The sequence below is a fragment of the Dermochelys coriacea genome, chromosome 2 (genome assembly GCF_009764565.3).
Source record: "Dermochelys coriacea isolate rDerCor1 chromosome 2, rDerCor1.pri.v4, whole genome shotgun sequence".
Lineage (NCBI taxonomy): Eukaryota > Metazoa > Chordata > Testudines > Dermochelyidae > Dermochelys > Dermochelys coriacea.
Genome location: NC_050069.1, coordinates 167,586,365 through 167,612,486, shown reverse-complemented (window position 1 = coordinate 167,612,486; position 26,122 = coordinate 167,586,365). Strand labels below are relative to the sequence as shown.

Genomic DNA, 26,122 nt, shown 5'->3' with positions numbered 1-26,122 from the left:
GTAAGGACCATCCTTCCTTTCTAACCTCAACTATGGCCACACTACTCAGAGGCTGAATTTGAACTGATAGTGTGTGCTAGCTCACCTGTTTAATTACTACAGGACCCTGAAAATAATACATAATTGCAGATGTTGAAGAATTTACAGCAGGTCAGATTCTGATGTATGTCAGTGTAACTCCTGAATAATTCTATGGACATCAGGGGAGTTATTCGAGATTCACGCTGGGCTAATCTGGATCAGAACCTGGCCCACTTTGTGTACCTCGCTCGCGTGTGTACGCTTTATAATACCCTTGCTAAATTCTATTTGTCAGGGTTGCATTTTTCTTTGCTGGCCAAATAAAATATTATCACAACAAGGGCAGGTGAGTTGCTTTTCCGCCTAACTTTCAGGATGGTTTTCCCACAGGGCGTCCATTAATTTTATTCTACCACAAGTGGTCCTTGGGTACCCATCCCCGTGGTACCTGGGGCACTTTGACGAGGCTTAAGTTCAAGGGCCCGAGGCTAAGCATCCCCGGGGGAGAAAGTCAGGGTTGTGCAGAAGAGAGGAGAGGGCTGGCTCATCCTGCAGCGCGGTCAAGGAGAAGCCCCGTCCCGCAGGGCCGCGTCCTGGTGCAGAAGAGGCTCGGTGAGAAAAGAGGGTGTCGCCCTCCTTTGACAGCCTCCTGCGCTCTTCGGGGCTGCTGGACTCGCCTGAAAACGAAAAGCTTTGCAGGGCGCGCAGGAGCTTAGCGGGAGCGAGATGCCCGCGGGAGTCATGTTGCATTGGAATGAGGAAGTGGAGTGGGGAGGGGAGGGACCGAGAGCGGAGCTGCCTCCTGCCGCGGCTCTGCTGCGAGGAGGAGCCGCGGCACATGGAGCTGGAGAGGACTGGGAGAGCTGTCTGCAGCCAGCCCCGGCCAGAGCAGGTACCGTACCGCCGAGCCGCAGCGCTCCGGGGCGGGGGGCAGCTGCTGAGCGTGGCAGGGCTGGTCTCCTTTGGCATTGCCTGGCTGCTCGCCCTGTGCCGCCCTCTGCGAGGAGCCTGGGCTGGCACCTGTCTGAGCCCTTTGCTGTGCTGCAAACTTTTTTTTTTTTTTCCCTGGGGGGGGGGACGGGGGACGGGGACGACAAACTTGGCTGAGAAGAGGGGGAGAGTGGATGGTGCGAATGATGGGGAGCTAACTTTTCTGCTGAGGGCAGGAGATCCCTGCTAAGGTATGTTAGGGGCCAGCCTGGTGGTCTTGCGTTCTGGGATCATAGGATGGTCACAAGCAGCGGACAAGGGGGAAATTTGTCATTTACAGGTGCCTAGATAAGGATGGGCTCTTTCTTTCGTGGTGCTTTAGCTATGCCTCTTTGTTTGCTTGCATTATTGTTCTATATCTGCTCTGCTAAAAGCGGATCCGCTTTTTTTTTTTTTTTTTTTTTTGCCATGGATCCTAACCTCCTCCTCTTCAGAAACAGGTAGTTTTAGATGAGATCCTGAGGAGTCAGTGGGATTCCTCTGTGTGTATAGTGTAAATTCCAGGGAAATACTCAAGAAAACCTCAAACTAATACAAGAAAGGCTCACGTATTTTGTTTTATTTGAAAGAAATAGGGAACAGTGTGAATTGAGTAATTTCAGGAAGTTGTGAAAGAAAACTGGGAGATCACAGAGACTAAACAAGCTGGTTCTCTCTCTCTCTCTCTCTTATTTTTTAAATGAATGTTACCAATGTTCCTTCTTATCCTGACTACGCATGATAGTAGGAAATAAATATATTGAAATGTAGGTTGCAAAAAAGAGCCAAGATACTTTTGAATTATTCCCTAAAGTTTTTAGAAATAGGCAAAACCAGTGAGATATTTTAAAACAATTATTCGTTATTTAAAAAAAAAAATCAGGAGGGTGAGGAAAGTAAGGGGGCGGTAAAAACGTAATCCCCTCTCAGGAGCATGCTTCAGTGTCTGTGAATCACCCCCAGCACCTAAGTTCATTCAAAGCCGAAGTTCAAATAGTTTGCCCCTGTAAATTACAGAAAGAAGGCAGTGGGGGTTGCATAAACCATCAGGGATTTGTGAGATGAGCAGAATATATTTATTTGGAGATCTGGCTATAAGGAAGGAACTATCTTCATTATTTTCTTCATTGTGGTGTAGGCTCTCTCAGTCGAAGATTTGTTCTTTCTCACCACACAGCACAACTGGTTATTTCCATAAGTGACGGTTTTGCCCTGTAGTCACTTTCAAAAAAATAAGTATAAAAACAACTTCACACTTCAGATGTCATTTATAAAGAAGCTTCTAATTTTGTTTTTGGGTTTTTTTAATTTAAGATATGTCTTACTTTGGGACAATGTTCTACAAAGTACAGCAAGACTGTCCTGCATTGTACAAAGCATCCTCTTAGGATTTTGAGAGTTAAGATCCATGATAGTATTGTGGTTATTTTCTGTTTACAGGTAACTCTCTTAAAACTACTATCCTAATACAGTTTATAATCTCAAGCCCTTAATATGAAACCGGTGTTTTGTAGAATGTAATAGTTTTTAAAATGGTATGGTCTACTGATCAAGCATAGCAAATAATTTGAGAGGAAAATAATGTACTTTTTTTTTAAATGTATAAATGAGTGTGCTAGGTATTTACACACATTAATGGAACTGGAATTTTCAGAAGGGTCATGGTAAAGATGGAGAACAGAAACAAGACTGAGGACTCTCCAATACTATTTTGTCCATAGTTGGACAAACATGTCAGTAGTTGGATGTCACATAGGTTGTATCCAGATGCATCCACTGTTTTACAATCCTAGGAAAAACCACCAAAAAGAGTAGCCTACAAGAGAGATTTTATTTGTTTCATGTGTTCATGACTACTTCCACCTTTGCAAGTTTTGTAACGATTAGTTCATTTTAAAAGTAAGACAAACTAAGGGCCAGACTTTGCAAACTCCCGCATACACATGCATTAACATTAATGGACTGTTCATGTGGACTGTAACTCATGCAGGATTACAGCCTAATTAAAATTGGATAAATAAGCAATCATTAAAATATAAAGATGAAAAGTTAAAATATTACATTTAACCCCCACTTTCCCACCCAAAACCTGTCAAATAAACTAAAAGGTTTGGGTTGCATCAGTTAAAATAAGGAAATTACATGAGTTAGGTTGCCACTCTCAACTTGCCCTCAACTTCCCTCTTTATGCCCTAGTATTTCAGGGATCTAATGTGAGGAGTTCATGAAGCACTTCTGCTGCAGTGTCTAGACAAAATGTGAATTAAGGATCGAGTGGCAGTCTTAAATTGAAATTTCATTGCTTCTGTTGATTTTACAAGCCACTTGAAAATTATTTTAAAAAAGAAGTGAGAATACATTTTGTTTTTTAATGTAGAAAAATTAAGAAAAAGATGGGAAAAAAATCCATGACTACAGTATTGTATATGAGCTTACTTTAGGCCTGGTATTCCTGCTCATGGGGCTGATATGGAATGCACCAAAATGTGCAACACTTCTTGAAAAGTAATTACTTCTTTCATGTTGGAGCTGCTTTTCGAATATAAATTGTCCATTTACATGATTTGTTTTGTTTTTAAATCATGAGGGTACATCAAAAAGAGAAATATGTTCATCTAAGACCCATGTCTGTTCATAAAATTGGAAAGGAAAAAAAAACATAACACTTGATCCTGCATTGAGCACTTGAACTTTTAGTCTGAACCAAACTTGAATGCCCAAGTGCTAAATCTCTATCCTCTCAAAGAGCTGCTCATGGACGCAAGAAATTGGATGAAACCTCTGTGCATCCAGAGTCTCTGCTGACGTACTCTCCTTTTAGAAACTACATCCTCATTAGCAGAACTGGGTGGGGAAAGACTCGGCTAGCTTGTGGAGATCTACACTTCACTTTGTATGCGTTCCTTCCTTGTTCTAGTGATATCTAGTCCCAGAGATGGGGCCAGGTTTAAAAGTCTTGTAATAAATGTTAACTTTTGGGCATCTTGGAATTGTGTTAGCTTTTTATTGGTAACATTTAGTTAAATATTTCTTTTCTACCAAGTGTTATAAATGAAAATGTAAATATAAATATAAAATAATTAAAGTTAAAATTCATAATCTAAGAACCCAGTTTTTGAGTGAAATCCTGACCCTGTTGAAGTCAGTCGGAGTTTGGCATTGTCTTTAATGAAGCCAGGATTTCACCTCTTATCGTTAATATCTGGAGTCAGGACTTATCTTGAATATTTTTCTTCCAGTGGAGCTGCTCTGGAGACACAGGCACAGTGTGAAATTTTGGAGACAGTGCACATTTTCTCCAGAATTAACTGTTGTTACCAGTCAAACACTGATGTTGAAGGGCACAGCACATGCATTACATGGCTTAAATGCTTGCCTGTTCCACTATATGCTCATAATAACTGCAGAAACTTAAATGTTTTTCTTTGGTGCATTATTTATCCCATATAATATTTTGCTGAGGGGCCACATATCCTGAAGAACACTAAGTAAATTGCAGCATTTTGTAGCATGTGCAGAAATTGCAATGGAGGAGAAGACCTGTCATACATCTGATACAGCCTAGGTGGCATGTCAAATACCACTGCTAACTCTGGACACAGATTGGTGGAATGCTTCGTTGTGTAAGTGTGCGTATGATATTCATGCAACGTGCAGCATGTTAACAAAATGCAGCAATTCCCATTCCAATATGAGTAAAGCAGTTTTTTATTCTGTTGTGAGTTTTAAAGACTAAAACCTAGTTCACCCATTACTTCCACGGAGTAGCTACACTAATGTCAAGTGTGGGAAGAGAATCAACCTGTGGTATTTTAAAATAGTGGTAGAAGATTGTATCCATATTGCTCATCAAATAAAATGGATAACTCAAAAATGATGCCACAAACCTTTCCCCCCAAAAAAGGAGTACTTGTGGCACCTTAGAGACTAACAAATTTATTTGAGCATAGGCTTTCGTGAGCTACATGCATCCGATGAAGTGAGCTGTAGCTCACGAAAGCCTATGCTCAAATACATTTGTTAGTCTCTAAGGTGCCACAAGTACTCCTTTTCTTTTTGCAGATACAGATTAACAGTGTTGCTACTCTGAAACCAAACCTTTCCAGATATATTTGTATTTGAACTGAGAGGTACTTATATCAACTGTTTGCACATTCCAGAGGTAAGGAAAATGCTTTGAACAACACAAAGCACCGAATAAACTATATGTTCTATGTTGGCAGTTTGTGCTTGGAAACTTTTAAAAAAAGAATCCAGTAGGTGTTAAAGTCGCTTATCCAACCCAATCCTGTATCTCTTTGGTAGGTAAAACTTCCACTGAAGACTTCAGTGGGAGTCTCATATTTATAAGGACTACAGAACTGGGCTCAAGAGTTAATTTTATTGTCAGGTTTTCTTAATGTTCACCAAAGTACTTGAATGCATTTTGAAGTCACAATTTTTCCTGCTACACCGTGTAGAAGAATTAAACCAAATTTAAAATAAATAGTAACGTGTCGAGCTGATTTTAATACTGGCAACTTTAGAAGATGTTAGCAGCTATACATGTGCAAGTGTTGATGTGCTGCTAATATTTCAAGGTGTTCCCACAAAATTTCCATTCTGATAATTTCTGTGACAAAACCCTGTGTTCCAGGGAAGCATGTGATCATACAGAGGGAGGGTTGTGAATTTAATAATTTTCCATTTTATAATCTCCCCTTAAACGGGGAGAAGGCAACATCACTGGACAACTAAACTAATATTAAGTGTATTTGCTGGAACTGTTTAGAAAAATATGGGGTATATGTTGTGTCATTTGAAATGTGGACAATGAATACGCTTAAAAAAAATGTCTGCCTGGGTGTTTGATTCTCTGGGAAACATATTGAAAATCCCTGCCACTTAGTGAAGCAGCCCAAAGGCAAAAACACTTGCTCTTCTCAAGTGTTTTTATGAGCCCCAAATAATCATTTGCCTGTGGCAGGGAAGATTTAGCAGTATCCAGAAAGGTGTGTGAACCCTGTCAGAGGCAAGGAAATTACCCCAAATCACCCTTCAGTTTGGTGGTGAATTTTAACAAGGGGATGTGCCAAGCCCCCTCCAGCACATTATAAATAACTATACCATCGTATCTAGTGGCTATGAGTCGGAAGTGATTACAGAGGGCAAGTTGCCGCTACCAAGGTCAGCTCTGACTTGCTCTCCCCAATCCTACATGTGTGCATCATTATGATTTAAAGTCAGTAGGAGTTTTACATGTGGATTGGGCCCTAAATTTGAACAGAACTGAGAATTTTTGCGGAGAGTGGAATGGATTGTGGTACATCTTAAAAAAAAAACAACAGCAAAAAAACACAACACCCATAAACCACACCTTTTCCCCCTAAGCCAAGCCCTCTTTTGTGCTCTCAGTGTTTCAACATGAAGAGGCTGTCGAATAGGTAGTGATTGACACTATGTTGAGCTGAGTAGACAGTAACCAAGTCAAATTGTACCTGTTGAGTGCAAATCTAGGCTCCAAATCTGCAGACCGATGTACATTCTTAACTTTACTCAGAGAGTCGTCACATTGGGAAGTTGTGTGTGTTAGTGCAGGATTGGGGGCTTACCTTGTGAGTGTGCTTCAATACAACAGAATGCATTTATATTGTATTTTTCCAAGAGGCATCACAGGGTGATTTAAATAAAATACAATCTAAAATATTAATGATTTTAAAAGCAATGGGAAGCATCTGTTCCTTTAGCTTAATAAGATATATTTTTAATAAAAAATTTAAAACATTTCTATTCCCAGGTTGATGTTTCATTAGCCTTCTCGGTAAAAGAGACGCTGACTCACTAATAGATTGTCACCATGAAACTGACTTCATACCGTAGACCAGACCCACAATTAAAACAATGAAGTGACAGCAGTGTAAAACTGGAATAATCAATAGTGGTTTGGGTCCAAAGTACTGCAAAACACAAAGTAACCAAAAGAAAGAAATAGAGGGGGGAAATTTGTTAATTTAGTTCAGTTATAGTAATTTTAGGAGTTATTTTTAACTGTAGGAAACCCCCTCCTCCCCACATATAATATACTGTTCCAAGCTAATAATGCCCCTTTATAATCTTAAGCAATTTAAACACTGTGAAGAGAAATTAGGAAGTAATTCCACAATCGTGGGTACAGGTACTAAACCCCCTTGTCATTTTCACAAACCAAACTGACTGCTGATTCTTACATCAATATATGACCTGGGGTATTTGGTAATAAAAGTTTCATCAAATATAAAAATGTCCCTTTCTCTCAACTGTTTTACTAGATTAGCTGTAATAAACATTTCTGTGTTTTTAAAGTAATACATAAAAATTCAGTTCTGTATGGGTTGTTCCCCCTGACTTGAGAGGCAAGTGTACAAGAGCGTCCTAGAGCAGAATTTGGCTCATGGATAGTGTTCTTTGTTCAAAGGTAGAGTCAGTGCCTTAATTTACACTCCTGACTTTTTTAGTCAGTTTGTTTATTTGATTGAGGCATGTGTCTCTTCTGTATGATAGTGATTTTATTTGGCTTAATGAAGAAAGGAGTCAGAGTTCAATGAATTAGTAAAGCATGGCCTCAATTAGGAAAATTGTCTCTTTATTTTTCTGATTGTGCAAAGCAATTTTTTTTAATGAATCAGGTTGCAATCTAAACATTTGGAAGATCCTTTTAAATTTTTGCTTTGGCTTAGGTATGGATATCTGAAAATTGCAAGAATTTGTATACAAAGTGAATAAAAAGAGAAGATATGTATTCCTTCCCTTCATAATATACTGCAATAGAGATACAACTGAAATCTTATAGAAAGCTAGTAAGATTATATATGGAATGTATATACTTCTTAAAAAACACCATTTGCAGTGCTCTTACAATAAATTCCAAAAGAACTGAGAATCATATAGGATGTTTGTTTCAACTTTTTTCAGACCCTCGCAATTGTTCACTAACATGGAGATTAATTTTACAAGTGCCATATATATAAATATTTTGAATCTGTGCTTTTAGTAGAGTTCTTTTTTTTAACTCTCATGTCTTGAATTACAGTGCTTTCCTCATTTTATAGACAGAAACTTTCAATTGTATTTTGACTGTACGTTTATAATTGTTTTGTCAATTCCCATAGTTAAACAGAATTTACACCGGCTAGGAGTAGAAAAATGACTGTATTAAATAAACTCCTCCTTCAACTTTTTGGAAAATGTTAACTGTAAACTGGGTAGAAGAGAAGTTGTGATGGTGAGAGGAAAGGATTGATCTTTGTTTTAAACTTCTTTTTATAGAGTCTCTTAATAGCAGTGAAGGTATTTTTAATTGTTATTGGAAACATACCGAAATCCATAACATGATGCTCAATTTTCTGTCTTTAGAAGGGGCTCTTTATTTTTCTTCTGAGGTTACTATTTATATTGAGTAGTGTGATGGGGAGGAAATTAAAATAGAATTAAAATGGTTCAAAAGTAGCGTCATTCACAGAGATTGTGAAGTCTACTTTATTAAATTATAGTGATAAAGTTAATTATCATCTGCTTGTTGAGATATTGAACACTTTTAATTAAAACTAGTTTACAGGTTTCTAGCAATTTTCTACAAGTATTTCTACCGCATCCTTCTCAGTTGATTCAGAATATGCTACATTTTACAAAACTTAATAACCCTCCTTCTTTTTCCTTCCTCTTCATCTACCTAATTGGCAGTAAAGGGTCCCTTAAAACAAAATGACCTCATTGACTGTGATGCATTTTTTTAAAAATAGAAAAAATAGAAGGATAAATACTTTTACAGGGTTTTTCCTCTTTGTTAGTTCATCATCTCTCCATGGCCTTTGGTCCAAACCTCAGCTCTAACAGATTTGAGGGAATTATCTCAGTAACATTCTGCAGTTTGAAGCCGTTTGATGCAGTTAAAGATACAGCTACACTGCAGTTATGCAGATGCATGCAACGGTTGACTTTTTTCATTAATTGGGGATCTGTACATGCCACTCCTCACTTAGTCATGCTATTAATATACATACACTTTCAAATACTTTGAACAGTATATTTTTTGATGGTACCAGGTTTGCCAGGAAGCTATCTGGGTTGGCTTTATCAAGTTTGACCTCTCTCTGTATTGTTGAAGCTATGACTCATGTGAGATGCATTGTTTTCGCTATTTTTTTATGTTGTATCCTATCTGATCAAGGGCCACTGAGACTTATATTTCAAAGACCACAAAAAAAGGACACTCACTATAATAACATCAGTAATCATTTAAGGCCAGGTCCTGCAACTCTAATTCAAATGAATTTCATTTACTGCTTGTGTAAATGAGGGTTGCAAAATCAGCCCTTACTCTGTATGGCTTTGTTGGGGAGGGTTATGGGTTTTTTTTAGAATAGACCTATTAGCCCATGATCATAGCAATGGAAGAGTCCCTGTTCAGCCACCATGTGTGCTATATGCATTTTGGGTGGGATTTTCAAAAGTGCCTAAGGCAGTTAGGAGCACAAGACTAATTGTAAATGGTACTTGTTCTTCTGACTCCCTTATACACTTTTAAAGCTCTTACCCTTTAATTGTGCACATAATTGGAGAGAGCAGTATCACTGGCTATGTGGTTGTTTAGTTGTGCATCTCTGAGACCTTTCCACTTAGGTATTGGGGCTTAAAAATCCCACAAAATGGGTAGGAAACAAGTAGCGAGGAGTGTAATGTAGTTACCTGGGCCCTATTCATACTTCACAAAATCAAATAAGAAGAACTATATAAACAGAGGGCCAGATTCTGATCTCAGGTGTGCTGGTGTAAATCCAAAGTAACTGCACTGAAGTCAATAGTGTTACTCCAAATCTTCATCAGTGTATTTGAGATTAGGACCAAGCCTACAGTGTGTTGTTATAAGCCTTGATCCTGCAAACATGTATGTACTTAACATAGGCATGTGGGTTGTCCCATTGAAGTCACTACCCAAGTGCTTAAACCAAAGAATGTGGAAATGTAGCAGGATTGGGATAGTACGTTGGAGTTGATTAGGCAATAGGCCTTATCTGGAGTCTCTTCACACTCCAAAGTCCCATTGGTTTCAGTGGAAGTTTTGGTTGTGGAGGATGCATGACTGAGCTCTCATGCTTATACATGATTTTGAATGTGTAAAGCACTTTATAAATGCTGTGCTTTAATGTGCATGGTTTACTTTTAAATTTTCATTGAAAAATTGGAGATGAAATAGTACACCAACACTCCATTTGCAGAAAACAAGTTTGGTGCATTTTGAAGGGTAACATCCTGACTTAGGAAAATTAACCTTATAGAGATTTTTTTCCCCTAACACTACCCTAAAGGACCCCATTAACTTTTGGGCCCAAATTCATCATTGATATAACCCTACTGCAATGAATTGCAATTGATGTGAATACTTAATCTGGCCTGTTTTGACCGTTAGGTGGGGGAAAAATAGCTTGGAGTCTAGTATGCGCATATTGGGCCAAATTTTCCTCTCACTAACGGCAGTGCAACTCTGTTGAATTTGAATGGTGTTGCATGGGAGTAACTGAAGGCAGAGCTCGACCCACTCAACTTTTCTTCAAACTATGAAAGGTTAAGTGTTCCATGTGAACACATTCAAAATTGTGCATGTATTACACTTAAACATGATGTGGCTGGCATACGCATGTGCATTTCCCATGAACACTGCACAGGCAGAGTTGTAGAGAGGAGTTGACAAGAGGAAAAGAAATCATGTGCATGTCTGCATACATAGGATTTGACCAGATGGTACCCTGTACAAATTCTATGTATTTGTGTATATATAAATTGTTTTCTTATTTAAAGCTCCACTTTGTGTAAAACAGGACCAATATAGTCCTTCCATGTTAGTGTGTGTTTCTCTAGGATTAATAATGTCACGACCCAAAGATTTACAACATTTTGTTTTCAAAAGCATTATAATTAATTTTTGCAATCGAGTCTCTAGATTATTAAGAGGAAAATGTATTGGTTTGAATTCAATTTCTAAGGAGATTTGAAGAAAATATATAATATTTTAAAGGGAGCTTTGTAAATATTTTCTGTAATGGCCCAAGCACTTAAATCTATATTTAGGCACCTAAATAAAAGAGGCCAGAATTTCCAGAGGTGCTGAGCGCCTGCACCTCTCATTGAAGTTAATGGCTCCTTATTTGGGTGCCTAAATGTGGACTTAGGTGTCTACCTTTAGGCATTGATGTTTAAAAACGTTGGCTTACATTCACTGTTGGCATAAGCAGGGGCAACCGTGTAGAAGGCAGTGAAATTGCACACACTCATGCCTTTAGTGAATTTGGCTGAATGAGTTTAAAATTATTATGAAAATTTGCAAGGGGTTGGTTGTTAATGTTTTTCCTTTTACTAAATAATACTGCTTTCCCCCAATGTCTCATGCCATATACACTTCTGCAGAAATCCTTTTGTGTCCACCTGTGATAACATTCAAAATCCAGTCTTAAATTGTAACTTTGGTGGGGGGAATCCTAGTGTCTTTACTCAGGGCTATATCCTGCTCCCCTTGAAGTCTATAGCAAAGCTCCCATTGATTTCAATGGAAACAAGATCAAGTCATCAGTTCTTACTCACGCATATACCCATATCAAAGTCACTTGAACACGTAGTGCTCTCATTACACAAAAATTTGGCCCAGTGGGAGATTATGCCTAGGTAAGGATTTAAAAACCTTTGTACCAGTGCAGGGTTACAAAAAACGTATTGTCCCAGCACTTAGATATGGGTCCAGTCATGCATCCCTGGCAAACCTAAAATTTTCATTGGAATTGGTTGGGATTTCACTGGTACTTACAATCTGAAGACACTAGCATTACACTAGTGTTTTCCCCCATCAAATTAGGCATCACCTGTTTTAATATAATAATGAATTTATATTTATTGAATGATCAATGCTGTGGGTGCTGAATGCACATAAGACTAGTTATGAGGTCCAAAAGACCATTTCAAAAAAGACATTCCCTTCTCTTTCCCAACCAAAATAATATATTGCCCATCCACTCATTCCAAAACCCAAATCAATCTCTTGTCCCCCCAAAAAAGCCTGGGGAAAGAAGTGAGCCTGAGAGAATGTACTGAACGTCAGCAAATCTAGGCTTTCACAGACCAAGGAGAGGCATGTGGCAGAGTGGAGGATCTCTCCTCAAGAGCACTCAGCTACCAGTCCTCTCCTATCTAAACCAGGGGACCTCCTTCCATTTAGAAATTGGGAAACCTTTGCAATTTAACTCCACATCTGACTCCAGCTAAAAGGCAAAAAGGAGCATGCGTTGGGAGAGTAGGAATGATTCAGTACTTGGTATGCTGCAGAAACGTTGGGGTCGTATGGTTTGTCATGGTAAAGAAGGGTAATTATGGGAATAATAAAATAGGAACTTTCATATTTAAGTATCCTTTTCTGCCGAAGAGACCATCCTTAATGGATTTATTGCGGAAGAGGAAACCTCCCCTATTTTGCTTTGGCTTCTCTGAAGCCCTGGAAATGGACCTTGAAGCATTTTCTAATTATTCTAGAGACACTGGTTAATTAATGTATAGAATTCCCTACCATTGTATATTTTCTTGAGTTTTTGTTTGGCTAGAGTTCACCATGACACAATGAAACTGTATGTTAATCAAACAGCTGGATGATCATCTAAGGCACCAAGAGATGCATAGGAATGTCTTTTCCTTCATTTGTGTTCAGTGACCCTTGCAGGAGAACTAAGGGAATGTGTATATGGAAACTGGGCTTTTGTACAGTCCCACCTATCAGTACATACCACATTTCCAGTAACTGAACAGGTTACAATTAGATGATGATGCTGGATTTCCCCTCCCTCAAGATAAGTAGTCAGTGGGAAATACAGCCTGTCTTTATTTAAAGAAATGGACAAATTGAAATCTCTTCTGTCCCCATAGAAGTTGAGTAAATTGTTGGGTGAGAGGAAGCTTTTTGTGTTTTGCAAAGTTACAATCTATTTTAGGCAATGATTTTTTACAAATTGTTTTGGCTGGGACTAAAATTTGCGACTGAAATAAAGCAAAACAAAACGTTCTGGTATGTTGAGTAGCATTATGGCAGTTATGCAGTGGGTGGAATGCCTGGTGGCACTTGATGGCATGGTAGCAAAATGCGGAGGGTAAAAGTCTGCTCTTAAATCCACACAGCAGATGTGCACGCTGATACTGGGATCTTCCTTGTGCACAAAGCTTCCATTGACATGAAAGGGAGACTTGCATGTGTCTGAAGAGCAGACTGTTAGTTCTGAGGTTCACTGTGTGGTTCTGAGACCAAATGTTGCCTGGGAAGTCCATAACGTTCATTGGAGAATTAAATAGGACTACTGCTGTTACAAGCTTTTCCTCTGCCATTTATTTGGTTTCACGGTTACTATCCCCAACAGTACTGATGGCTTTCTTTTCTTTCTTTCTCTTTCTTTCTCTTTCTTTCTTTCTTTCTTTCTTTCTCTTCTTTCTTCTTATTCTTCTTCTACGAAAAAGAGATGTTCGAGGATTTGAGAATGAATGGATATGTACACTTGTCCCAAACATCAGACTAATGTTATAACTCTTGGTACAGTAACGCAAACACTATCTTCCTCTGTTTCTAACTCTTCATAGAAATAGGTTTCCCTTGCCACCTTTTCTGATTCCAGAAAACTAGATTGGTGGTAGTGGTGCCTTGAATGCAATGGACGTCAAAGGAGCCAGATCTCAGCTGGTGTAAACTGTGATAGTTCCATTGAAGTCAAAGAAGCTATGACAGTTTACATTAGATGAGGACATGGCCCAAAGCCTTGTAGTAGACAGAGTTTACAGGTTTAAAGAACTTTTTTTCTCTTAAGGTACCTGAATTGCCAGCACCATGCTGAAAGTTTAGTATCAGGTGTGCTGGGAATACCTGCTCTAGTAAGCTATTTATATCCAAGACGCTACCAGATGTCCACCACAGGCACTTGGACTTCAGACTTGTAGGCTTGTGCTCCAAGTGAAAACTTTAATTTTATTTCTATCCACTAACCCTCAGCGTGCTTCTCCCCAGAGTTTGTGGTCACTCGCAACTTAGTCTCAGAACATTATGTGTTGCAACAGAAGGGCAGTAGCTTCCCAGTATTTGTTACCAATCTGTGGAGCCAGCCATCTGTCAGCAAAACAGGAAGGCCTGGGTTCCCTTTGTCTCCTGGGCTTGTTTTGCTATTTTAGGGAGCTTTACTTCTCCCTGTATAAAAGAAAACTGATGTGGTCTGAAGCCAGGGCTCCTGAAAGAGTGAGGGCCAAAGACTGAAGCTGCTGTTTTGCCCATCTGCCACTGCTTGAGGTGTATTCATTATTAATGGAGGTAGTGGCGGTTGCTGCTCAGATATGCAGCCCTGCCTGGGTAAATGAGACATTCTTCAGCAAATTGCTTCGTTTTTTGATTGCTGATTGTACGCGTGTCACCAAGCTGACTCAAGGTTCATCGATGCATGCTCAGTAAATTAGAAAGAACATAACTATGGATCAACCAAGAGAATGAATTCTGTGCCTACAATGACCCAGGGCCATTTAATTTTCTGCTTAATTTTGTTGCAGTCAGTTTGCATTTTGGGTTATTATGCAGTAGGAAATTAACAATAAATAACAAATTTGGTCCTCCTGTGCTTGTAATGATATTTTTATAAATCTTTGTAATGCTGTTTTTAAAAGGATCAAGGTCTGTGCCAGTCTGATACCCAGGTATGCAGGGAGGAAAATAAAGAGAAAAATGCATTATTCTTGCCAGATAATCTCATAGTTAAATAGCAAAGGATTTTTCTTTCCCCCCACCCCACGCTTTGTGTCTTGTTTTTTGTATTTCACATTAACTTAATGCTCTTCCTCTCTTTCTTAGATTACTTGAGGAAAATGGAAACAGATGAGGCTCAAGATATGTCCCAGGTTTCAGGTGAGATCCTTAAAGAATACATCTATGATGAAAATCCTGAATTCCTGTTAATCTCTGTACCAGAGTGCAGTTTTGTTGTTATTGTCATTATAATTGCTTTGGATCTTTTGTAACGCCAGAGTAGAAAGCAGGACATAATTAATGGTATCACTTAATATCAAACCTAGTAGTGCATAGACTTTTTTAAAAGGAACTTTATACTTAAAGAAGCCAAGGAAAATTATAAGTAGTTTTGCATTAAACCTATATTAGTATATCCTTGAAGCATGGTCAGACTCACGTTGTGGGGTATTTTCGGGGGACGGGGGGACAGATAAAAGATTGACTGGTACATACCAGTTTCAGGACAAATAGACTTCAGTCATGAGGGGAAAATATTAATTAAAAAAATTGCTCACCAAGTAGGTTTTTGGAATCTCTCCCACCCCCCGCCCAAATCTTTTATAACTCTATTTGGCTTACGAAATAAAGACTGGATAGATAAATATCGGGGTAGATAGTAAAAGCCATAGCACCAATGGCATTAGACTGTAAGGGTCAGAACTCTTTTATTCCAAGGTGTCAATGCTTTGAAAGAATGTTTAAGTTTTGCTTAGAAGAGTTAGGCTTCTAAAATTTGCCCTATGAATATATGGTTAGGGTTCTACAGCCCCTTGGCTTCTTGTGTTTCTCCCATTGGGAGTTTTATTATTGACTTCACTGGGGATAGGCCTGGTCCCTTGGCAAGTCTGGAAATATAATTATCAAGATAATACTATTCTTAATTCTTTTGTGCTCCATCGCTAGTCTCAAGGAGCCATATAGTTTGCCCTCTCCATAGGTTCCCTAATTAATATTTGACAACAGCAGTGCAAATGACTTTCAGTTTTCACTCTTAGTATGCTGTCTAAAACAGGCCACCTTTTTTCATTGAGGCCTCCATTCTGCAGACTCTTAAGCAGGTGGTTCACTTTAACGGACAACTGTCACAGTTAAAATTAAACGTGCATAAGTCTTTGGAGGAGCAGTACCTAAAGACCAGCTGAATGTGATCATAAAATGGCTTGGACAATAGAACTGGTCAGGACATTTTTTCCTGCAAAAAATTAGATGAAAACTGTAAATATCATTTTCATCTATTTTTGAAGGAAAAATGAAAAAGTAAATTATATATATGCAGAACTAAATTTGTGTGTGTGTGTGTATTTAAACAAAAAGATTTCTAAAAAACTAAATTTATATAAATTTAATTTTTTAGAAATCTTTTTGAGTTTTCATCAAAAAAAATTTTTTTTTATTTTTTAGATGAAAAACTGATAAGTTTAAAATAAAATGGATGTGTCCCATAGAACTTTTTGGTTTTTCCACCAAATGCATCCGATGAAGTGAGCTGTAGCTCACGAAAGCTTATGCTCTAATAAATTTGTTAGTCTCTAAGGTGCCACAAGTACTCCTTTTCTTTTTGCGAATACAGACTAACACGGCTGCTACTCTGAAACCTATCTGTGTATAGTTTGGCACATACACTGCTCAACAGAAAAATCAATGGAGCACAAATCCTGTATTCCTTATACACACAAAATATTAGTATCTGTTTAGACTAGAGCTTTTAGTTATGTTATAAATCAAATTCAATGATTCTGTGTGCTGCAGAATCCCATACATGGGTGCCTCATCGGGATTGGGCTCTGCTGGGTTCCAGGGGGCTGGAGACAGTTGCATCATTCTCTGCCTCTATGGCAGCACATGTCCCAGTGGATATCCACAGCCAATGTTATGGTGCTTAAAATAGCATTAACTTGAACTCCACATCTGCTCCCTCTTGCAATGGTTGGTCAGAGGCAGCATCACTTCCATACAAGCTATGCTGCTGTGAGGAGAAGCAATATGGTAGACTAGCTCTCCAGGGGACGAGAGGCTGCTTTGACTCATGGGTTAGGAGGCGACACTGTCTGCCTCTTTCCTTGGAGGGGGAAGATTTGAAGGGAACTCCAGTAGTATTTCTAAGTGAGGGGAATGCTTCCAGCTCTCCAAATGCTGAAGGATTGGTACCACTTCTAGTATTTCCGCAGCATCCCTAGGGGACAATAAGTGAGACAATAAGTAAGATTCTTTGGAGGTGATTTTCCTTTCTTAAAAAAAGTGGACTCTGAGGTGAATTTTAGCTCCCTGATATAATCTGCCCTCCCTGATATAATCTGCCCACAGCAAATGCCCTGCGTAAGCCTCCCTACTTGGCTGTGCCAGTGACCTATTGATCTTTTACCCTTGGGCTCCCTTGGAGCAGAGACTGTCCTGCTGAACAGTTAGTTTTGTTTGTGATGTGATCAAATGGCCACAGAATAGCTTACACTTGCTTTCATTTGATCTGAGCTGTGTGTGCACTTCGTATTCCAAAAACCACAGACTAGTGGATTAATTCCCACAGGTACTTGACTGAGCCCTCATTAATACAAGTAAAGTATTCTGATGTTGGTGGTGACATCATCCATAAGTCAACTGCTGAGTCAATAAATCATTTCAATACCTTATTTTTCCATCTGATATTATTGTGTATGTGATGCAGTGTACAGTAGCATGGCCTAGTTTTCCTGCCATGACGAGCAGCTTGGGAGCAGAGGGCAGAATGCTTTCTGGAGCTCACAGGACCAGTTGCATGCTCCTTACACCCCTTTAAGGGGTGCTTCTTATTTCCTTCCCATAAGGATGGCCAGCTCCGCTGGCCAGTAGGCATGAGATGAAAGGAATCATGCCCTATTGGTATGCTTCCAGGGACGTAATTGCAGGGCAAGGCTTCTGTAATATGTTGGGGACAGACTTGGCAGTTGTACAGCCCCCGGCCTGAGGGGTCGTAACTGCAGCTGTATATTACCTTGATACTCTTCTCCTGCACTGTGCTTCGTGCTCGTCATCCCCACTGTAAAATCTGAGCCAATGGGCTAGATGTGCCACTGCCTTTCGCCTGGTGTAGTTATTTATACTGAGTGAAGTAGGTGTAAGAGCCCTGTCAAATCAGAATGATAGCATTTGGAAGCCATTTACTTGCATAGCTGTAACTGACACAAGGTGTGTCAGTGGAGAATCAGGCCAACACCGCATAAAATGGGCATAAATGAGATCAGAGTCAGGCCCTTTGTGTTTGCAACACAAATGTTCCCGCTTCTTGGAATTCGGTCACTGCTAGCTCCTAAAGGAACCAAAATGCTCTTTGATAAGCTCAGAGTTCACCCTTTTTTTTCTCCTGAAAGTGATATTTCATGAGGCAAGCAGTTGCAGTTCTGAAATGAAGAGAGATCTGACATACATTTAACCAAACAGTATCCGGTGCCCATACAAAAGAATCAGAAAACACAGATAATATCTCACTTAACTAGCAGTGTTTATCCTGCTGTTTTTTTTAGTTCTAGATTGGGTCTAACAGTTGAGGGAGAATGAAAAACCAACGTGAATGTTTTCACCACTATCACACAAAGATCTCGCCAAGGAACCACTATTTGTAGTTCTCCACTCTTGCCAGTTGATGAGAAAACAGGGAAAAAGGTTTTACTTTTGACATGGCAGGCTAGAGCCTCAGCTGGTGTTAATCAGCTTAGCTGCATTTAGCTCCAGTCACTGGGTCTGATTCTCTTCTTAAGCCAGTGTAAATTGGGAGTAATTTAATCAATCTCAGTGACTTTACACCAGTTTAAAAGTGACATAAGTGAAAGGAGAATTAGGTTTCTAGTCTTCAGTCAATACCATCTTATTTCTTTCTTCTTGCATTACTGTGTAAGTGACCATAGAGTTACCACTCAAAATAACCCTAAAGCTTCAGAAGCCTTTAGCTAATATTATTTAGCTTTACTGTTTCTAGAAAAGTAAAGATCCAGTATTTCTAAAAGAAAACATTTACTGTTTTACTTTTAATAATACTGAGTACTTCTAAAGCACCTTTCTGGCCTGAACCTCTGAGGCGTCAAAAAATTCTGTGGAGGTGCTGAGCCAGCTCTGTGCACATTGGCTTCATTGGGAGTAAAAAATGCTCAGAACATTCTTGGATTGGTTCCGTAAGCTTCCCAAAACTCCTGTTCGGTAGTCAGTGCTATCATTCCCATGATACAGATGGAGAAACTGAAGTACAAAGAGTCTGAGGACCTTCAGTCTGCAAAAGAAACAACTTGCAGGGCTGGGCCCTAATGCTACAATTCTCTCACACATGTGTCAGGGGTTCGGCATTTGAGACCCTATTTGGAGAGCCTAAATGTGGATTTGGGTGCCTGATTTTAGGCAAAGAAGTTTAAAATTTGTGGCTTAAGTGACTTACCCAAGGTCACCCAATGACTCAGTGGCAAAGCCAGGAGTAGAATTCAGATTTCCCAAAAGTCCTGTGCTTTACCTCTAAAGCTTTTTATAAACAAGGACATGTTTATAAATTTACACCTAGATGCTAGACTGCCGTGTGTGTGTGTGTTTCATACACTTTTGAGCAAAACTGTGTATAAGAATGAAGTAAATGGGTGGGACTTCGATGATTTTGTGACATTTTAACAAATGGTCCCAGTGCTCACTACTAGCTTTACAATTGCATCCCTTACATCTGTTGTTATTCTGGACATGCCTGTAAGAAATTAAATGGAGAACTGTTCCCCCCCCCTTCCATTTTTAAATTCATCTGCAAGAAATTTTAGTGAGATTGCAAATCTGTAAGATTGCCATGCAGTAGTGAATTTATCAGGGTGTAACAATTTAGATGTAGTTAAAGCATGAAATAAGAAGATCATGATCTGGAATCCAAGAGAAAAATCATCCATAGCCATTTAAAAACTATTATTTTTACCCAGTCTTTTTGTATACAAGGATTGTGCTGTCATGTGCAGTGGGAAGAAATCCCAAGCTTCTGTGACAAGTAGTGTGTTTGATCTCCAGCTTGTGTAAATCAGCTCCACTGAGGTCCACTGATTTACACCAGTTGGGTGTCTGGCCCCATTCTTTAGTAAAACTAAACAAGCAGTAATTCATATCCATCTGGCAAACCTGGTTATTTACTGTAAACTGCCAAAGTGCCTGACCTTCTAATTTTATTTTATTTTTTGGAATCCCAAAATGATTCCTTTAAAGATGTGGTGGTAGGATGCTTAACTTTGGGGAGGAATAAAGTTCTGATTTTATGCTTGCTATTCCATGTGATCTACAGTTATCTATTTAAACTGGTCTTTAGAAACACAAGCCAGATGCTTTTTATGATCACTTTTCTCCCAAATCTAGAGTAAGTATGTGGGCTTTAACTGGTGTAATGGAGAGCACAATAGGGCTTTGAAACTTGCAAGTGGCTTTTGATTTATAAATTTTTTAAAAAAGAACAGGAGTACTTGTGGCACCTTAGAGACTAACAAATTTATTAGAGCATAAGCTTTCGTGGGCTACAGCCTACTTCATCGGATGCATAGAATGGAACATATAGTAAGATATATACATTTTGCGAAGGAAAATCTAAGATTAGGGAAACCGGTTCTGATTGGGAATGACCCTCGCCCATGAGTTAAATTTCTTCTTCTGCTGCTTTTTTTTTTAAAAATAGTTCAAATGTTTAAGCTGTATTACCCCACTCTCTGCCTCCTCTCCGTAAGATGCAGCTCAGCTTGGCAAGTTGTGACTTGCAGTGAAAAAGTTGTTAGCAGTTCTTAAGTTCCTTAAAGCCTGTAAAGTAGTCAAGGAAATTACAGGGCTAACTGCACAAAGGAGCTGAGCAAATAACAATCGAAACATTTTAATCAGCTTACTTCCTGCTTTGTTCTTTTTTGCTCTGAGTTCATGCTCCTTCCTTTCCCTTACCCAACCCATCCTCAGCTGGGCATCCACATCTAGTCAGTATTATTTGTCTCTTTACAGAAATACCATAGAAGTTAGAGATGTGAAAGACATTTTAACTCATATAGTCTGTCCTCCTGCCAGTGTAGGGATTGGTCCCCACAGTTTATCCTGAAGTTCTTTGTCCACTGTAGTTTTAAATGACTCATCTGATGCTGCTCCTGGTGCTTCCCTTGGGAGACTGTTATACAATCTGATAAATTCATCATTAAGAAATTAAGTCAACTTCTTTTTTCCCCTTCTAAATTTAATCCCTTTATACCTAGTTATGTAGTCACAAAGTCCTTAGCAGCACTTTCCTTTTTACACCATCTTCAAATACTTGTAGATGATCTTCATAAAAGGCCCTCTGTAATTAAAGTTGGTAAAGTTAGTGGTGTTATTCCAACATCAGTGAGGTCAGAATCCAGCCCATTGTCTATCTCATTCTTTTATTGTTTGATAAAAGAATTGTCTTTTAATAATGGTGGTCTAAATTAATCTCCTAGATAACTCTATTGGCTACAGTAGAGTGACACCAGGCCTGGATTTGACCCATAGTGTTTAAAGCCATTGTAAGAGGGCCTCTTGGCAGGATAATGCATGCTGTAGTACTACACAACAAGGTTGTATCCACAGTGAATGAAAATTAACACAAGAAACCTCCCCATCTGTCATAGTGCAGTAATTAGGAGTGGAATTATTTTCTGAAATGTCTTGCGTTTGGAACTGAAATGTTACCTTTTTAATTTAAAAAATTGCTATGGAACCTGATTTGTTTATTCTGCAAAAAACTTGTATTCAAGCTGTTGGTTTGTTTCACTTTGCCAACGAGAGATCACAAAACACAAAGCAGTACCATGTTGGGTTGAACTTGATTCTGGCAGCAGTGCACTGGCAAGCCAAATCATGTAAGGCACTGAGTGATAGAAGTCACTGGGAGCTGAGAGAACTAAGTGTCTTGTAGGGTCAAGCCATTTTTAAGCCTGTGTTGTGAGCCAGCCAGTAAGAACTGTGGCTAAGAGTAAAGCCATGCTGTACACCGGGGTGGGCAAACTATGGTCCATATCCGTCCCGTCAAACCATTTAGTCCGGCCCTCAGCTCCAGCTGAGGAGCGGGTTTGGGAGTTTGTCTTGCTCCGGCGCTCCAGCTGGCATGACCCCACCCCCCCGCTCGATCCCCTCTGGCTCCTACGTAGTACGCGGAGGTGTGGCCAGGCAGCTCTGTGAGCTGCCCTGTCTGCACGCACTGCCCCTTCCGCAGCTCCCATTGGCCATGAACTGCGGCCAACAGGAGCTACAGGGGTGGCAGCTGTGGATGGGGCAGCGTGCAGATCCGCCTGGCTGCACCATGGAGCTGGAGGGGGGACATGCTTCCAGGAGCTGCTTGTGCTAAGTGCTGGCCGGAACCTGCACCCCTGAGCCCCCCCATGCCCCAATCCCCTGCCACAGCCCTGATCCCCCTCCCGCCTTCCGAACCCCTCAATCTCAGCCCAGAATCCCCCTTTTGTACTCCAGGTGCCTCATCCCCAGCCCCACCCCAGAGCTCTCACCTGCCCCCGTGCCCCAACCCCCTGCCCCAGTCCTGATCCCCCTCCCACCTTCTGAACCCTTTGGTCCCAGCCTGGAGCCCCCACCTGCACCCAAAACCCCTCATCCCTAGCCCCCACCAGAGCCCTCACCCCCCCCGCACCCTGACCCGCCCCATACCCTGAACTCCTCATTTCTGGCCCCACCCCAGAGCCCGCACCCCAACCCGCATCCCAACCCCCAATTTCGTGAGCATTCATGGCCCACTATACAATTTCCATACCCCAGCGTGGCCCTGGGCCAAAAAGTTTGCCCACCGTTGCTGTGCATCCTAATCATTTGTGAGTAGAGCTTTTAGAGCATTTAGACAATTTGTCAGTATAGTTTTGCTGTTAGTAGTTGCTAGCACCAGAGCAAATATCTACTTATCTTTATCGAGCATCCAGGGAAGAAAGTAAGAAGTCAGTCCCTTGGTGTTATGGGTAAAGTGTATCTAGCAAGGATGTTCTTCCATGCATATAACTCCCACTGCAGGAGGAGCTTTTCATGCAGGAGGATAGCAGGCTAGGGTCCCTGGTAAGTATTTTAGCTATTCCAGCCAATATTATTAATTTTACGTTATTATTTATTCTTCTGTGATTAGGAAAGGAAAGTCCTCCAATAAGTGATGTCCCAGATGATGCAGATGAGCCCATGCCTGTACCAGAAGACCTTTCAACCAGTACAGGAGGACAGCAGAAGAATGACAGAGTTTTGGGTAAGATGGTTGGTCTGTTGTGTTTAGAAATATTAGTCCACCATAGTATTAAACAAAACATTGTATAGTTGACTGGTATACTAGGAAGTCTTCATACCCTTTAGTAATGGTAATTCAATGAGGTTGTTCAGTGCTTTCCCCCCATCATGTAGGGGAATGCAGTCTGCAGGCCAGCAGGCCAGTTCATCCTAAAGGAACTAGAAAGATCCTGCCACTTGTCTAGTTTCTAAAGCATGACTGGTTGCATGCATCTCCCTCAAGGAGATGAAACCCTTCTAATTCTGCATAGGAAACTGTTCTGCTGTAGAGATCAGTAATAGATTATGAAGTGTGTGGTTCCAAGGCAAAATAAAGCTCACTCCAATTTTGTTAACGTGTGGAATACTCAGTTTTCTGATCTGAACATTAGCTTGGCCATGAGCACGTTAGCTCTGTGCTTGGTGGATTTCTTCAAATGTTTCACATTATGGCATATGGTTTGCTCATAACTTGCAAATTCTTTGGCTATGTATGTTCAACCTTTTTACAGACTGCTCTGCAATGATGCTTGCTGTTTTTATTGTGCATATCCCTAAAATCACTTTCTCTTTCCTGTGTAATCTGCAAAATGGCCAAATCCATTAGTTTACAGCTAATCGTGAACCAGAACTGATTTGCATAGTGCTGATACTTCTTAGCCTAAGGGCGTGTTTGCTTTGCCCTTTAATCCACAGAAGAGGTGAATTCTAATGAGCACTAGTGTACTGAGCACTAACTGGCCCATGTGGACCCTCCTGACACGCACTAAAAGTCCTCCACTGTGCATTAATGTAGTATTGTTTGAAATGGAGCTATGTTAACATGTACTGGGGAAGTTTTAGAGCATGTCAACAGAGTCCACAGTTAGTGTGCAACACGGTAGTGCACACTAGAATTTACACCTGTCTGTTGTGGACTAATGCAGTGTGTAGACAAGCCCAAAATCATTAATCGCAGCCCAGTGTGCAGGATTGGGTCTGTTGCTGCTTGACGCACTCTGGTAGAGTAAAATATTCAAATATGCCTGTGCAGCTGCTTATCTCCACTCAGAAGGAATTTACAGAGCCACAGAATCAACATTTCCTCTGCCTTCCAAATCTGGGATTAATACCAGGAAAGACTGAAATGTCCCTTTCAGTAGGAAAAGGCAACACATATTAAAATGCTCTTCTTGCCTGTCTGCCAGCACTGGGGGGTTAGTAAAATTCCACTGATATTTGGATAAACAGAGGTGCCAGGAGAAGGGTTTATTTTATGGTAGCAATTAAAGTCCCCAATAGAGATGGGGACCCATTGGGCAAGAGCATGGATAAACAAAAGATTGAGAGAGTCTCTGCCCTGAAGAGTTGATACTCTAAACAGAGAAGACACACAAAGGGTCGGCGGGAAGAGGAGTCACAAAGAGGGGAAATGGCTCACCCAAACTGACCCCGCAGGGCAGTGGCGGAGTAATGAATAGAACCACCAGCGCAATACTGCCTTGGGAGTCTTCATTTGCTCAGCGCTTAAGCAAATATTCTCAAAAGTAGGAGCATAAAATTAGGCTCCTAAAGCCATAATTAGGCAAAATAAGTGGTCTGACTCTATTTAAAAAAAAAAAAGTACAGGTGCTCAGTGTAACCCACACTCTTCCTGGGTGTGGTGATCTGTCCCATCTAGTGGCACCAAGACGACTTAGAGAGAGATTAATGAGTCTGCTCTACAGCCTTAGCAAAGAGGCAGATGGCTTTTAGCTCATGCAGTAGAGGTTCATGCACTAAGCTCCAGAGGTTCCAGGTTCAATCCTGCCTGCCGACAACTGGGGTCTGTCAGTGTTACACTCAGCAGTTTTGAAAATCAGGCCACTTATGAATTTAGGAGGCTAACTTTAGGCACCTGTTTTTGAAAATGTTGCCCTTTATATCTTTGTTAACATGATCAGTAAACTGAACCTATCATTCCTCCACAATAACCTGCTATTACAACATATTCAAATCTTGATTTAAAACCTCTTAATCAAATAACTGGTAAATAGGTAAACAGATAACTTTTAAAACAGCCAATATTTTGATTACATCAAATTTATTTAACCGCACACAGATTATGCAAAATGGGCCATGCTGAAACCCACCTTTGCTGGTGTTGCAACTCTCCTAAAAGCTTCTCAGCACACCTGTAGTGAGATTGCAAAGTAGTACATATCTACAGTGAGTTTTTATAAAACAAACACATTGTTCTTGGGTTTCCCTGTACAATGAAATATATCTCTTGTCCTCATAGGATCCCAGTGGTAAAACAGGTCTTCATCATCTTGACTGCAGCATATCTTTCTACAGCTGCTCAAAGACCCTCATGTTCCATCCATGGCTACTTGGGTGACAGGGGTTACATTCTTGCAAGGAAGAGATGCTCTGCCCTATATAACAATAAAGACAATTTGCAATACTCTGCTCTCTGGGCACTATTCATTAATAGTCAGAATCCAACACTTAAATTATTTCTCTAGACCCCAGAGCTGGATTTGCTTTCATCCTTTCTAATAATCTTTTCTCCTGGAGCTAATCATAGTTTTTCTTCGAAAATTATATTATCCTGTTTAAAAGGCCTCAATTTCATAACAACTTCCCCGTATTCCACACAATCTTAGTGCTGTCTGGAGTATAATACATGCATCTGCTTGCTACCTTTTTTTTTTTTCTTTTTTTTTTTTAAGTGAAGATGGGGTTCATAATAAGGGAGAATCTAATTCTGCTTTCATAATACTAATCAGTGCATGTTTCATGGTCCCTCTAGCTGAACAGGCAGGCATTTTGTTTATCATTCCATCTTTGTCAGAGTTAAATATGTGACTTTCATCTCGATCAGCAAGGCTTGACATGAAGCTGCGTTTTACATGTCAGTGAAATATGGCCTCCAGAGGCACTTCAGTTTGATATGGTGGCTCCCCATCCAAAAAAAGTTAATGTCAGTCAAGGTTTAATGAATGCAATAGCAGAGATACTACAATGTTTGCGCCCATATAAGTTGCTAGACAGCTAAGAGAAGAACCTGTTACCACTGTGATAGTGGCATAGAAGCGCAGAAACTCCTTACATTGCACATGAAAGGAGGCATTGCTA

The 26,122-nt window shown here is 40.1% G+C and overlaps 1 protein-coding gene across 13 annotated transcripts in view; it reads left to right on the top strand.

Annotated features, from left to right (window-relative positions):
- Positions 1–538: 538 nt before the first annotated feature.
- IKZF1 (IKAROS family zinc finger 1) overlaps positions 539–26,122 on the top strand; it is a 92,960-nt gene continuing 67,376 nt past the window's right edge. For 5 of the 13 annotated variants that reach the window (XM_038390097.2, XM_038390096.2, XM_043508645.1 and 2 more), the window contains exons 1-3: positions 657–913; positions 14,861–14,914; positions 22,893–23,006. In XM_038390097.2, coding sequence (XP_038246025.2) covers positions 748–913; positions 14,861–14,914; positions 22,893–23,006 — 334 coding nt within the window. In that variant the 5' untranslated portion in view covers positions 657–747. Of the gene's footprint in view, positions 914–1,133; positions 1,203–14,860; positions 14,915–22,892; positions 23,007–26,122 lie in introns of those variants that run through there. The other 8 variants (XM_038390099.2, XM_038390094.2, XM_043508650.1 and 5 more) reach the window with 7 other exon arrangements.